This window comes from Chinchilla lanigera, unplaced genomic scaffold (assembly GCF_000276665.1).
Source record: "Chinchilla lanigera isolate Chin_1 unplaced genomic scaffold, ChiLan1.0 scaffold00195, whole genome shotgun sequence".
Taxonomy (NCBI): Eukaryota; Metazoa; Chordata; class Mammalia; order Rodentia; family Chinchillidae; genus Chinchilla; species Chinchilla lanigera.
This window is the reverse complement of record NW_004955596.1, coordinates 475076-489173: the sequence shown is the minus strand read 5'-3', so window position 1 is coordinate 489173 and position 14098 is coordinate 475076. Positions and strand designations below refer to the sequence as shown.

Below are 14098 nucleotides of genomic sequence, written 5' to 3'. Positions count from 1 at the left end.
GGAGCAGGTCGTCTCTCACCTGCACGCTAGCCTGCGGAAGAGCAGGGCGACAGGCTTGCAAGAAAGGACTTTGTGACAGGCTGTGTGACTCTGCGCAGGTTCTTTTATCTCTGGGCCTCAGCCTTCTCATCTGTGACATGGGATGATGACACGCATCTCAGTCCCTGTCACACAGTGGCTCAGGTGATAAATGCTAAATTTATCTGACCACTCTTAGGAACGTTTTCCTCCCAAAACTAAGACACAGCACTGGGGTTAATGTGAAGAGCACTTGGTAGCAGAAATCTTAAATATCTAAGGACAGAAAATACTTCCTTTGTGGTTAAAACGGTGACTGGGCGGTAAGATGGAGTGATAAGCGTTCACAGCCTACAACAACTGGGTTATTGTGGGTCTTTCCCCTCTGGTCTCATCTCAGATGTTAAGGGCAACAGAGGATTAAAAAGTCAGGACTCTGGGTTTCCACCCTCATTGCTAGCCACGATCTTCAGATAAATTAGCTTGCTCTCTGGGCCAGGATCCCATCTGCTTCACCTTGGGCAGTGGGGTGGAGGGAAAGGGCTCCCTCTTTTCCAACCAGCTCTGTCTCCGCAGTCATTGTTTGCTTAAGACCCTCACCCTGGCACTCCTTATCTTCGCCCATCTCTTGTCACTGGGTAAATGTTTTATCTGTCCTAGTGCCACCTAAATTATACAAGTGACTTTATGCTTAAAACAAAACCACGGAAGCCTTGTAATCACTGTGTTTAAGAGAATATTTCTGACACTGTCATAAATATTTTTTGTCTTTCTCCCATTACTTATTTTGCCTAGTACTTAAAAGACATTTCCCAGAAATCTCCTTTAAGACAACCCCCCCAAACAAGAGCACTTTTCCACCCACATTGTTCCCATCTAGACTAGTATTAGCCAGTAAAGAATTCTCTTAAGCATCAGAAAGCAGGTGACTGAGAAGAGAATCAATGTTTGCAAAAAAAATGAGGATTATAAACATAAAACAAGATAAAGTTATTCCAAAGAAGTAATTTTGTTTTATACTAATTAAGAAATACAGTACTTAACATGTTTTTTAGTTTCAAAAGCAATTTTCATTCTAATTCTTGGTAACCACTCTTCTCACTGAATACAGCAATAAAACTTTAACAAAATACATATGGCAGATACTTGAGGAGTCTGAAGAGAAGGCAAATTGAGGAAGAAGGTAAGATTTGATGAATCACTGAACTAGTGGTGAATTTATGAATTTTTCCTCTGATACTTCCTAAGTTGGTATCAAGACAGAGTAAAACTCTGAAATTAGAAATCAGCACAGAGTAAGCTCTGAAAAATCCTCCTAATTCTGACTTATGGGTCAGGAAAGGTGATTTTTGATGCTCAGAGTGGGGGAAATCTCTTTTTTAAAATTTTTATCCGTTGTCCCAAGTAATCCTGCAGTAGGACTGTGGCAGCAGAAGCTCACAGGTGCCTCTGGGTGAGGTGAGAGAGAAATTTCTTAATCAGAGTAGCTGTGCTCCTGAGTGAGTCTCTATGATTTTTGTTTGTTTCTGTCTCTCCACCACGTACCTCCAGATGCAGGTGCAATTGTGGGAAGTAGGCAGCAAAGCAGAGCAAAGCAATTGAAGCTCTAAGTTTTAGATTTCTGGTGAATCCCAAAGAAGGTAAGTCAAATAATGATAATATAAATAATTGTTTTCACTTACCACAAAAAACAACAAACCAAAAAATAATCTTGGAGAAGTAGCAGAGAAAAATAATACATTAATTATAAGGTAGTAATGGTTTGAATAATTGTAGATTTCTCATCAGAGCTGGTGGAGGGCAGAAGAAAGTAAAATAAAATATATTAAATTTCCAAAAGAATGTGGGCATGATGGTGCATGGTTGTACAGTAGTGCAGTACTAGGGAAGCTGAGGGTGGAGGGCTTCTGTGAGTTCAAGGCCATCCTGGAATACATAGTGAAACCCTGTCTTGAAAGAAAGAAAGAAGAAAGAAAGAAAGAAAGAAAGAAAGAAAGAAAGAAAGAAAGAAAGAAAGAAAAAGAAAGGAAGAAAGAAAGAAAGAAAAACAAGAAGAAAGAAAGAAAGAAAGAAAGAAAGAAAGAAAAAGAAAGGAAGAAAGAAAGAAAAACAAAAAGAAAGAAAAACAAAAAGAAAGAGAAAGAAAGAAAGAAAGAAAGAAAGAAAAGAAAGAAAGAAAGAAAGAAAAGGAGAGAAAAGAAAAGAAAAGAAAAGAAAAGAAAAGAAAAGAAAAAAGAAAAGAAAAGAAAAGAAAAGAAAAGAAAAGAAAAGAGAGCTGCCAACCAGGATTCTATATCCAGCAAAGATGTTCTTCAGGAATGAAAGTGAAATAAGGACATTCTCTGATAAAGGAAAATTAAGAGAAATCATGCCATCTGCCATGTTGTGATTCAGCCAATGGGGCCCTTACCAGAGGCTGAACAGATGGGGTCATTTGATCTTGGACTTTCACCCTCCAGAGTTGTGAGTTTAAATAAGCCTCTTTTCTTTATAAGTACCCAGTACTAGATATTTTATTACAGCAATAGAAAGTGGACTAGTTGACAAAATACGTCTCCCAAATAACACCCTAAAGCCCAAAACAATATAATCCAAATACAGTTCACATCATACTTAGTGGTAATACTGAGTAGAATACTTCCTTTCTAAGAGTGGGAAAATGCAAAGATGTTTAGTCTCACCACTTTTATTTAACAAAATGTTAAGGGTTCTAGCAAGTGTTACAGGGTAAGAAAAAGAACTAAAAGTCATACACATTGCAAAGGAAGGAAAAAATTGTTCCTCTATGTAGACAACATGATTGTACAGGAAAAAACAAAGCAATAAAAGTAACTAGTGAGTTTAACAAAGTCATTGAATATAAAGTTAACCCACAAAAGCCAACTGTATCAAGACAGAATCATAGAAATAGAGAACAGCTTAGTTGTGAGGAGCTAGGGAGGAGGGAAGGGAGGGAGATGGCTGTGGCTAACAAGGCAATGCAGATGATCTTTGTGATGGAACTGTTCTGTTTCTCTACTATAGTGGTGGTCACACAAATTTACATGTAACCACCACTTAATAGAACTAAATATACATACACACAAATGAGTGCATATAAAACTGTTGAAATCTGAATAAGGTGGGTAAGGTCAATCTCAATTTCTTGGTTGCATGTAATTTAATAAGGTTAGGCAAACTGATCTGCATTATTTCTGACAATTGCACAGGGATCTACAATGATATCAATGTATCAAGTAAACTGAAACTCAAACATTACTAGTGAGAATACAAAATACATCCACTCTTGAAGATATTTTGATAATTTATTGCAAAGTTAAACATACATATGACCCAGCAATCCCACTCCTAGGGAAATAAAAACATATTCACACAAAAACTGTACACAAAGATATGTAGTTCTATTTATAATTAACACAACTGAAAACATTCTAAATGTCTTTCAATGGATAAATGCATAAATAAAACTGTGGTATATCTAGCAACAGAATCCTGATCAGCAAGAAAAGGAACAAACTATCCGACCACGGGTGAATATTAAAGATGTTATATTGAGCGAAAGAAACCGCTCTCAAAAAGTTACATGTTATACAATTCCATTTATATAACTTTATCAAAAAGACAAAAGTGTAGTCATGGAGAAGAGTGGCTGCCAGAGATCAGCACGGGAGAAAGGTCTAACTACAAAGGTATAACACAGATTTTTAGGATGCTGTTACCGTTTGTATCCTGATTGTGGTAATGGTTCTAGGAAACTATGTATATGCTAAAATTTAGAGAACTGTGCACCAAAATTAAGAAGTCATTTTTTTGCACGTTAATTTTAAAAATAAACTTCAGAAAGCAATTTTGGTGTTTATGTCTTATAGTCAATGTATTCATAGAGGTTATTTAGAATTTAGTTATATATATAATTTCAAATACAATGTTTTAAAGGCTTCATTTTATAGTGTACAATGGAGTTCACAAAGCATATATGAAAATCTAATTCAAATTCAACTAAGAGAAAAAGCAATGGTTTTAATGTCAAAATGCTCAGTAAATACCAAGTACAAGAACACTTGTTTCAGCAATTTTAACTCAAGTTATAGCTGTAGATAACATGCTGCACAAGTATCTACTAATTTTTTAATGTAAGAAATATTTAGTTTTGTTGAGACATTAATGGTGGTTACAATAATCTATTAAATGGTAAAGATAATTTAATATATTAAATAGTAAATAAAAGATTTAAATGACCTATAAATAGGCTAAAAGCTAGGCAGGTGATTTAAAACAAAGATGAATTTTATAATTCTCTAATTAAGATATTAGATGAAAACCTGTAACACTAGGTCATATCAAAGATGACATACATTAAAATTAAATAATTTATTGTCAAGAAATAAATATTAACATTCACTAACCCTGTAACATTTGCATAAATAATCCAATGTAAAATAGCCATTTAAAAACATCCCTGAATGTCTCTTGAAGGCAGATAATGTTTTAAAAATGTATTCTAAATGTTACATTCAAGCCAGGGAAATAACAAATACTATACATTCAAATCAGCTAAGTTTAAAATATTACCCAGCTATAATTAATATTTCTGTAAGCAGGTAGGTTTCTAATTCTGGCTATGATTATTCTGAACACAGAGGGACAGGAGCTCAGCCTATCTGTGAAACAGATCAGACCTTTAGCTGCTCCCAGAAGGCTTCTGCATTAAACTGAATAATCTATATAGAAATGCCAGTGATAGTATACACCTGCAGTATGTTCTGTATTTCCTTCACATTTTATGGAACATTGGTCCCACTGTAGCTATAATGTCTGCATAGGGAACACTCTGACTCAGCTCAATAACCTGCTGTTTTTTTAGGATGAGAAAGCTATAAAATTTGGCAGCAGCTTGTTTTCGGTCACTATCTCTGCAGAGCTTCTTCAGACTAAAGGACTGCATTCCCATCTTATTAGATTCCTGGGAAAATAGTTGGAAAAGGAGAAAAGGAAGAAAAACAAAATCATTAGAAGAAAACAGGCTAAGGATACATTACGAACAACAAAATATTGAGGTTTTTGATAAGTGATTATGTTATCCTTCAATGGAGAAATACAAACAACTCTAATAAACTTTTAAAACCGCCATAGGTCACTAAGCACAAGCTTGGCCAATGGAAAAAAATGTGTGCAAAAGAATCTTAAAGTGTTATATAAATTCATAATTTGTTCTATAAATGTTAGGTATTTAAAAAATTGATGTTAAAATAAGTTCCTTCTATGGAAAATGCAGTAAGTTTAAACTTACAGGCACAAAAATTCTAGAGGACTTTGAAAAGCTTCAAATACAATACGAAAGGTCAGTTTATCAAGCTTCTTAAAAGTACTAGGATGACTATAAACAATGTTAGTGGTAAATGAAGAAGCACATTTGTATGTTTCAGTGCCAAGGGAATATAACTAAACACTCTCAATTTCTTTATACAGACTAAAAAGATGTTGGAATCATCATAGGGCACCTGTATACCTACTAGAAATAAGTACAATAAAGTAATTATGAGTGAAGATAACTGTTTTCATAAAGACTAAGACTTGGAATCAACCTCCTACAGAAGTATAATTTTTAGTTAGAAATACTGTAGTGAATACTGGTCAGTAGCCCTATGAGCACCATAGAATTTGGATAGTTGTTAAGTACTTTTAGAAATACCAGAAGTTTCTGCCAGTCTGCAACACTTAACAAATTAATAAGTGAACACTTTATTGTGTTTTATCTTAATCAAAGTTGTGGCCCAGCGTCAGCAGCCTTTCAGAGATTATATACTCGCCTTCATTTATTCATTTATTCCCTCCTTTGTGTGACAAGAAATGGGTTTAGTAGATTTTTTTCCCCTGTGAGAGAGTGGAAACAGCTTTTCAATTTTAAGAATTCTCTTGAAAAACCCTGAAGGGACAAATACGCAAGATGTACATATGTGCTTATTTATGTTTCCTTCAGAAGTCTTTTAGGAAAGTTAGAGCAAAGGAATAAAAAATGACAAGAAAGATAAAGAAAATGGAAGACAGGACTGACTTAACAGAGGAGAGTAAGCTAAAACCTAAATATCAACAGAAAGGGAGAAATCAATAAAGATCAAGCCAACCTTAGGTATAGACCCTTGAAAAAATTCAGGAGCTGGAGACATGAGAGTGTCATAAGTTAGAGAAGAGACTGAAGATGGAATTCTTTGAGACTTGGGGAAAGTTAGACCCTCTGTCCACTCTACAATCTCTAAGAACCCGAGACCACTACACACAGCAATAGCAGCCAAGAAGGCATTTTTCTGGTGATACCAACCATTGAAGCTTTGGACTTGGGACATTGGCACTGTAGACCAGGAACGAAAAGTACCGTACCACAAACAAGGAAATTAAGTAACACTGCATCTGCACAGTGAAACAACTAATCTTTCCCTGACTTCTTTTCGGTTCCTGAACCACTGGTATCTTGCATATATCTCCTAGGTCGTAGATGAAAACAATACTCTAAAAAAAACTGACCACTCAAAAGGAAAAAGAAATTCTTTAGAAGATGATGTCTAGAGAAAGGGCACCACCCAGTTAACTCATTGTTAAGACCACAGGACTGCATACAAGCCCTGCCCATGACTTCCAAAATCAGTTTTTTGGTGTCTCAGTCTTAAATAAAAGCAGACAATCAAAGACCCAGCAGACAGCTGAATCTCTAACACTAAGGAATAAAAAGAATACATTCAAGAGAATCACTAAAAGTATTCAGCGAGCAGAAGAAAGTTGTAACTTCTAAAGTTCAAAGAAGTTTTTTATTGTATCCCTGAAAAGTGACAGTGAAAGTGGGAAGGACAGTCTAAGGGACTATCTTGTTGGGGTTTTAGATATGTTTACTATCCTGAGTGTAGTGATGGTTTCATAGGTATATACATAACTCAAGACTTGTATCATATATAGGTACAAATTCCCTATGGTGGGGCCAGGGATATAGCTCAGTGGCACAAGCACCTGCCTGGCAAATGTAAGGTCCTGTGTTTGATTTCCAGTACCAAAAAAATTCCCTATGATGAAAATTATCATTTTATATATATATATATATATATATAAAATGTACTGATAAACTTAATAAAAGGACTTAATTTACTGTATACTATACTTTAAACATGCACAGTTCATTGTATGTTAACCATATCTTAACAATGATTCTTTTTGTTATGGTACTGGGGTTTGCACAAAGATCATCTACAAAGGATCATTAACCAAGGCAGAACCTGACTTTTCAGTAACAACACAAGAATCGTAGAAATGTTACAAGGTTATCATCAGAAATAAATTATTTCTAGCTTATGTCCAGAGACAACCCATAAAGTTCAAGGTAAATTAAAGAAAATTTCAGGTTTATTTGCAAGGTTTCTGTCTCCTATACAATATTTATCTCAGGAAATTATCAGATAATATTACCCACCAAAATTTTAAGATAAAAGAAAATCGAATCACCAAGAAACAGAAGCACTAAGAAGGAACAAAGACATTTTCATGTTTATGATGAAACCATGTCCCAAGATAGATGCTGTGCACCTGATCTAAAGAGCAACTAGTTTGGATTAGAACAAGAGGATGATTAGCTCTAAGAGGGTTATCTTAGAAAAAGATGAAACTGATGGATTAATTGATATATTAGATGTATAGACTAAAAAGGAGTTTTACTATATTATCAAAAAGTTTGAAAAATAATTAAGGGATGGGTATACAGAAACATTCAATAAATGGAAGAAATGAGGTCATGATTAATTCAAACAAAAAAACCCCACAAAGTTTCTAAGAAATGTAATGACACTGTGAAGTTTCAGTATGAAATAGTTTTTTACATAATCTTTGTGGCAAAGTGCTAGTTGCCCCTTATCATCCATTCTCTTCTTCCACAGTAGTAGAAGTATCAGCTGGACCTAAGGTTACTAAATGAGAATTCTCATTTCCCAGATACAGGTGGCAATGCAAGGTAAGTGCTGGTGAATGTCAGAAGTGTCACACAAAATTTCCGGGTTATACCCTTAAAGAAAGTTTTGTTGCAGATTGGAATACAGACATGCTGGATTTGGGGGATAAACAAAGCAAGAAAAAGGGAAAGTAGTCCCTGATAACTTTGTTAACATAGCTGCATATTAGATTAGATTTTTACATGAAAGAAAAATAGACTTCTTTTTTTTTTTTTTTTTTTGGTTTTTCTCTGGTACCGGGAACCGAACTCACGACCTTGCGCTTGCCAGGCAGGTGCTTTGCCACTGAGCTAAATCCCCAGCCCCGAAAAATAGACTTCTTATTTAAACAAAATATATTTTGCTTTTCTCTCACAAATAAATCTGTATCGCAAATATTATAACATTGTAAACACAATACTATGCTAAAAGTATACTGTAATGGGGGAATATAACTAAATTTTCACTTTCTGTCAAAAAAGTCAATTTAAAGCTGAAGTATAAAGAAAGATCTGTAGAATGTATCAATTAGACATATAGATATAAATACTAAGACAGCTTAATATAGTTGCTTCCAACGAGCAGGACTTAGGCAGAAGAGGAACAGAACAATAGACTTCTGTTGTTCCTTTTCAGCATTATAGTACAGAACTACTGAACCTACGCATAGCTCTTATTTTGATAAAATATAAATTAAATGTGAAAATTACATGATCTATCACTCATAAACTGTTATAAATTTGGTTCTGTATTTAGAATTTGTTGTTATATTGCTAAAACCAAGAATGGGACACAGAACAGATGTTTGGGACCATTAATGTGGGTTAAGAGTTGATTAGAAAATGCAGGGACCAAAACTTCTGTATTTAGCCCAAGGTATATCACTCAAAATCATTTTTGTTAGTAAAATATGGCCACAGTGAAATGATGAAAGATTGCTTTGTTTTCATAAATATCTAGATGATTGAAGCCAATATTTTATTCATTTTAAGAACAGAGTTGACAAACCCTACCGTCTTACCCGTAAACTATTTAACACCTGAAATAATCTTTGATTCCATCTCTCAGCTTCACTATTTTGTTCACTCCCCGATGACTCCTGTTAAATAATTGATAAATATTTCATTTAAGCAAACTTTATGTTAATTATGTGTCAAGCACAGTGTTAGCTGCTACAAGAAACACAATCATAACATTGAGTCCTACCAAAGACTTTATAGTCTGATAGTGGGGAGAGTGAGACACAAATGTACATCAACCTGTGCAAGATTAGACATATACTCCCCAGGCTGTCTTCTGATAATGAGATCAAAGTAGGAGATTCTGCAATCTTATTGCAATGTACACCAGAGCACTATGTCCTTATGGACTCTGAAAAGTAAACTCAGCAAAAACAAGCACTTTCAGCTATATCTACTCTTTTTCTGGTCAGTCTGAACTTAGCTGCCAGGAGCAAATATAAAGCTACAGGAAAAAACTATCTTCTCAAGTTACTGAACTTATGTGGTTATATGGAAGGTCTAAAAATGACATATTTAGTAGTTTGTGACAGTTGAGTTAGAAACCTTTCGTGTTTCGAGAGTGCCTTGTCCAGAAAAGGTTAATCCACTGCCTGTCATGTTACCTGAACAGTTTCATTCTGTTCAGTCTTAAAAGCTTAACCACTGTATCTCAATATTTAAAACTGTAAAGTTAAAATCTCTTTATGAGAATTCACCATAGTCCCTACCAACTAACACCTTATAAGCGGACAACAGAAACTGGGCATAGGAAAAGTGATGAATCTGATAGAAGAACATACGAAGGGCTGGGAGAAGGAAGTTGTACAAAGCTGACCTACTTTACCATCTTTTCCTAGGCTAGCTCTCATCAACAGCACCTGTGCCACCCTTATCACACGTCCCCTGTTTAGCTTCATCCACAGCTCTGGAGCCCAGATACTTCCTCAAAGTACTTTTGATTTCATGTACTCCAAGATGCTTTCAGAAATTTCTAAAATATTTTGCCTCATATTTTAAATCACTTGAGGCTAAAGGGTCTCTCTGACTCAGTCCAGGAACTGGTGAGTCCCCTTCCTACCAGCTATTCCTGCTTCCAGGACTGACTACACAGCATGGTCCTGCCTATGCTTTGTCCTTTCTTACATCCCAGTGAGAATGATTTGAAGATATGGTCACTTTTTTTCCTGAAGAGTTTTCCAAAATCTACCCAGCTACAATGTATGCTTATTCTCCTTTGGTTTGTCCTTAGGTAAATTAATTCATCGAACTCATATTTCTTTTATTGTTAAGTACCCAAATGTTATTTCTGAAATGTAAAAATCTGTTAAAGATCCATGAAATAGTAGCTTTACCTATAATGTACAACTAATTAGAAAAAAGCTCAGAATAGTCTATGCGTTTTGCTAATTCCTGTCCATTTGATCTGTCTGGATACCCTACAACTGAAGCCTTTGTGTGGGAAGCCCAGAGGATTTTTAAAACAGCTGAACTTGTGCTATGTTGTGGTTTGCTGTACCATATGTGAAAACAACCTGTGTTTGTGAAAGCAAAGAGAGTGCAAAAATGAATCACCTCACTTATGGCTCAGCTATATGGATGTTTCAGGTAAAAAGTATACGTCATTTATTCTTAGATTATCCAAAGAATTTAGAATCCTTTAGCCTCAAGTCATTTAAAATATGAGGCAAAATATTTTAGAAATTTCTGAAAGCATCTTGGAGTACATGAAATCAAAAGTACTTTGAGGAAGTATCTGGGCTCCAGAGCTGTGGATGAAGCTAAACAGGGGACGTGTTCTGTTTTCCGTATATGAGAAAAACAATCTAATAGTCTTATAATTCATTGTAAAGGTAACTTATTTAAAAACAAGTTAATATCAGACATTAAGAGGTATCTTGATATTATTTATTATAAAAACTTTTGTTAAAATTCCTTATAGTCTTAAACATGTCTTCAGAACTCTATGACAAGGAATGGAAAAACAAGGCAGCAACACACAGGGAGTCAGGTGAGTCAGAGTTTACTTTTGGCTTTGCTATCAACATGTGGCCCTTTCAGCAGCTCATTTTCTTTTTCCCATTTCTAGAAAAAAAATGCCCACACTGTTTTATAAATAAAATTTCAAATGTCCTGGGCCAACGGTGGAAAACCTATAGCATGCATGCCACAGCCAACTGTTTGTATTGTTGAAAGCTCTAAAAGGTTCACAGTTCACCACCCTTGCCTAGGCTATACTCCTAGTAGGCACGGTTTCTCTAGCAAAATATTTTTTGAGACAAGGTCTCACTATGAAGTCCAGGCTGGGCTTGAACTCACTGTGGAGCCCAAGCTGGCTTTAAACTCACAGGGATCCTTATGCCTCAGCCTCTGGAGTGCTTAGATTACAAGTGTGCACCACCATGTCTGGCTCTCTCTATAGGTTATAAGCTTTAAAAAAATTTAAAATAGTGATTCTTAACATTTAAAAACCTATCACTACCTTAATAAGCATAAAAGTTCTATATATTCTTTTAAAATTATTTGAAGTTTCAAAATAAAGACAAAAGGAAAGTAAAATTCTGAATGTTTTACCAAAGTATTCACAAACATCTATACTGAGATTACCAATTTAAATTATAATTTTAGAAAGTAACATGACAGCTCTAAAAACTAAATTTTAGATAAATAAAATATTCAATATTAGGAACAGTTTTTAAGAATATTCCCAAGAGTACACATATATTTACCAATTCAACTGGACAATATTCTTGGGCCAAGAAAGCATTCTTTATAGATGATTCTTCAGCAGCTGAAGGAATCATTTCCATAATATCCTGCTAACGAAAATTAGGGAAAGATAGGTACTTCTGCTAGTGGTTATTATAAGAACAATCCAATTTTGTTAATGCTTTAATAATATGAATGAATGCTCATTTCTCAAACTAATTTAGGATACTACTACATTCTCAAAATATTATTTCTAAAATATCCCAGATAGGTAGTTCCTAACTTAAACATTCCTTTCTTCTATGTGCCACCTACAATTAAAGAGCATGCACATCCTTCCCTTCTTGCTTCCTATCCTTTTCCTTCCTACTCCTACTTCCACTGCAGACTTCCACTCCTACTCCTACTTCCACTGCAGACAAGTCTTTATTGCTCTGTGCAGAGGTCATTTTCCTTTGAAGTATTTTATCTAAGTCCTAGCTCCCTCAGGTCAGTGCCAGATGGCAGAGGAAAAAGATTGGCAATGAGCAGGCAGAGAGAGTGAGAGTAAGGGAAGAGGTATTAATATCCCTATCTAGGGCCATGACGCCACTATCCCTATAGGAACACCATATCCCTATCCAGACGCCACTGCTGGAGCTGTCATTGGCAACAGGGAAGAAAAAATTGTGTCTTCTGAAAGAGGAGCAAAGACATAAAGGAAGAAGAAAAAAGAGATAGCCAGAAATTCTCCATTCCCCCCCATCTCCTCCCCTTTACACTGCTATAAAAGCTGTCGGTCCCTTTTCATCTTGAAACCATCACCAAGCTTCATTCCCCAGCTGCCATCCCTGATCTTGATTAAGAGTTTCCTCTAACATAGTTTATTTCACTGTTCACCTCAGCTTTTTAAAATTTTAGTCAATATAAGGAATTGTATTTTATTCTTTATTATGCATATTTGTATATGCTTCCTTTTTTCTTTTACTTTTTATGAATAGCCTTTCAGATACTCTCAATTACATAGTTACTAACATAAAAATTCTGTTTTATGAGTATTTGAAAATGATTACTCAGAATCATTTTCCTGCCCCTTGAAACTAACCGTGCTTCCACACATCAAGTATATTTCACATTTGTTTACCATTTTGGAAGCAAAGTAAGAGTGGAATTGAAGGTTAAAACATAGCATAGGGTAAAAGAGTAGAGTATTTTGAACAGGTATATTAATCTCTTTCCTTCTTTCCACTTCAAGCACATGGGAAACTTATATTGTTACTATGTCCATAATAACTGCATTTAAATTTTCCTTCCAAACATCTTAATTGAAACATGGCTGTCTAATCACAATTTTCAGGAGGTACATTCTAAGAAACACCTGAGCTCCAGTGAGGAATATAGTCTTAGCAACCAAGAAGATGATATCTAGTGAATTATGAAATATTTAGTAAAATACATCCTGTTTTAATGCACTGTGAGACTCTTTCCTTCCAAGAGTATTCAGTTTCACCATGGATTAACTTTGAATTCCCTAAGTGGTTATCAAAATGCAGTGATGGTGGAATAGACCAGAAAAGCACTAATTTACTTTTATCTAGTATGATAATGCTTACATTTGTACAATCAATAAAGTGACAACTGAGAAAATATTTTAAGGCACATTGTTTCTATTTGTATTTTTAAATAATTGTTTTTCAAACGTGTATTATATCTTCAAATAAAAAGTTTAAAGATGTATTTTGGTCACAGACCAATAACCTTTCAGATTCAAGGTCAACACAATTGAAGGCCTAAAATATATTAGTGGCAGGAAGGGTGAAATTATGCTGAAAAAGAGAACAGGTTTCTTGGCTAGAGTTGGAAAATATTCCATGACATATTGAACATGAGGCCTAACAGAATTCTCAGGATAGAGCCAGATTCAAGGTCAGACAATAATTCATTTAATATTTTGTGAAAAATACTATCTCAGTGTGAAACTCCCTTATCCTGTGATTCATTATCCTAAACTTCTGGAGAATATTGTCTCACAAATGAAAATCATGTTTTACCCTGTTATACTGCTACTTACTAAAGAAAATATAGAGTGATAGAAGAAATATGATCTATAAAATTGAGAAGAAAAATCAGAATCCCAACATTCTTTTACCACAAAGCTATGTCTGAAAAAATATTTTTATGATTTTCTCTGGTTAACTTACCTCAGAGTTACTATTTTTATTGATATCCTCATTAGAGCTATTCTTAAATTCATCAATCACATCCTTCCAAATCTGGGGTTGACTTAACCGTTGCTGAGAATTTGGCTCTTCCATCACGGAGATCTCTGAATTATCAGGGAAATAAAAAATATTTCACTAAGATACCTTTTAAACATGCATTGGGATATAGCTGTTACAAAAGAAAACTCTGATAGACAAATTGGAA

At 34.8% G+C, this 14098-nt stretch overlaps 1 protein-coding gene across 3 annotated transcripts in view; it reads right to left on the bottom strand.

Annotated features, from left to right (window-relative positions):
• Positions 1 to 3320: 3320 nt before the first annotated feature.
• Positions 3321 to 14098, bottom strand: part of Rad21l1 (RAD21 cohesin complex component like 1) — a 29922-nt gene continuing 19144 nt past the window's right edge. For 2 of the 3 annotated variants that reach the window (XM_013510007.1, XM_005414695.1), the window contains exons 12-15: positions 13873 to 13997; positions 11713 to 11802; positions 9007 to 9084; positions 3321 to 4981 (exon numbers count right to left, since the gene is read on the bottom strand). In XM_013510007.1, the coding sequence (XP_013365461.1) occupies positions 4793 to 4981; positions 9007 to 9084; positions 11713 to 11802; positions 13873 to 13997 (482 nt within the window). In that variant the 3' untranslated portion in view covers positions 3321 to 4792. The remainder of the gene's footprint in view (positions 4982 to 9006; positions 9085 to 11712; positions 11803 to 13872; positions 13998 to 14098) is intronic. The other variant, XM_005414696.1, reaches the window with a different exon arrangement.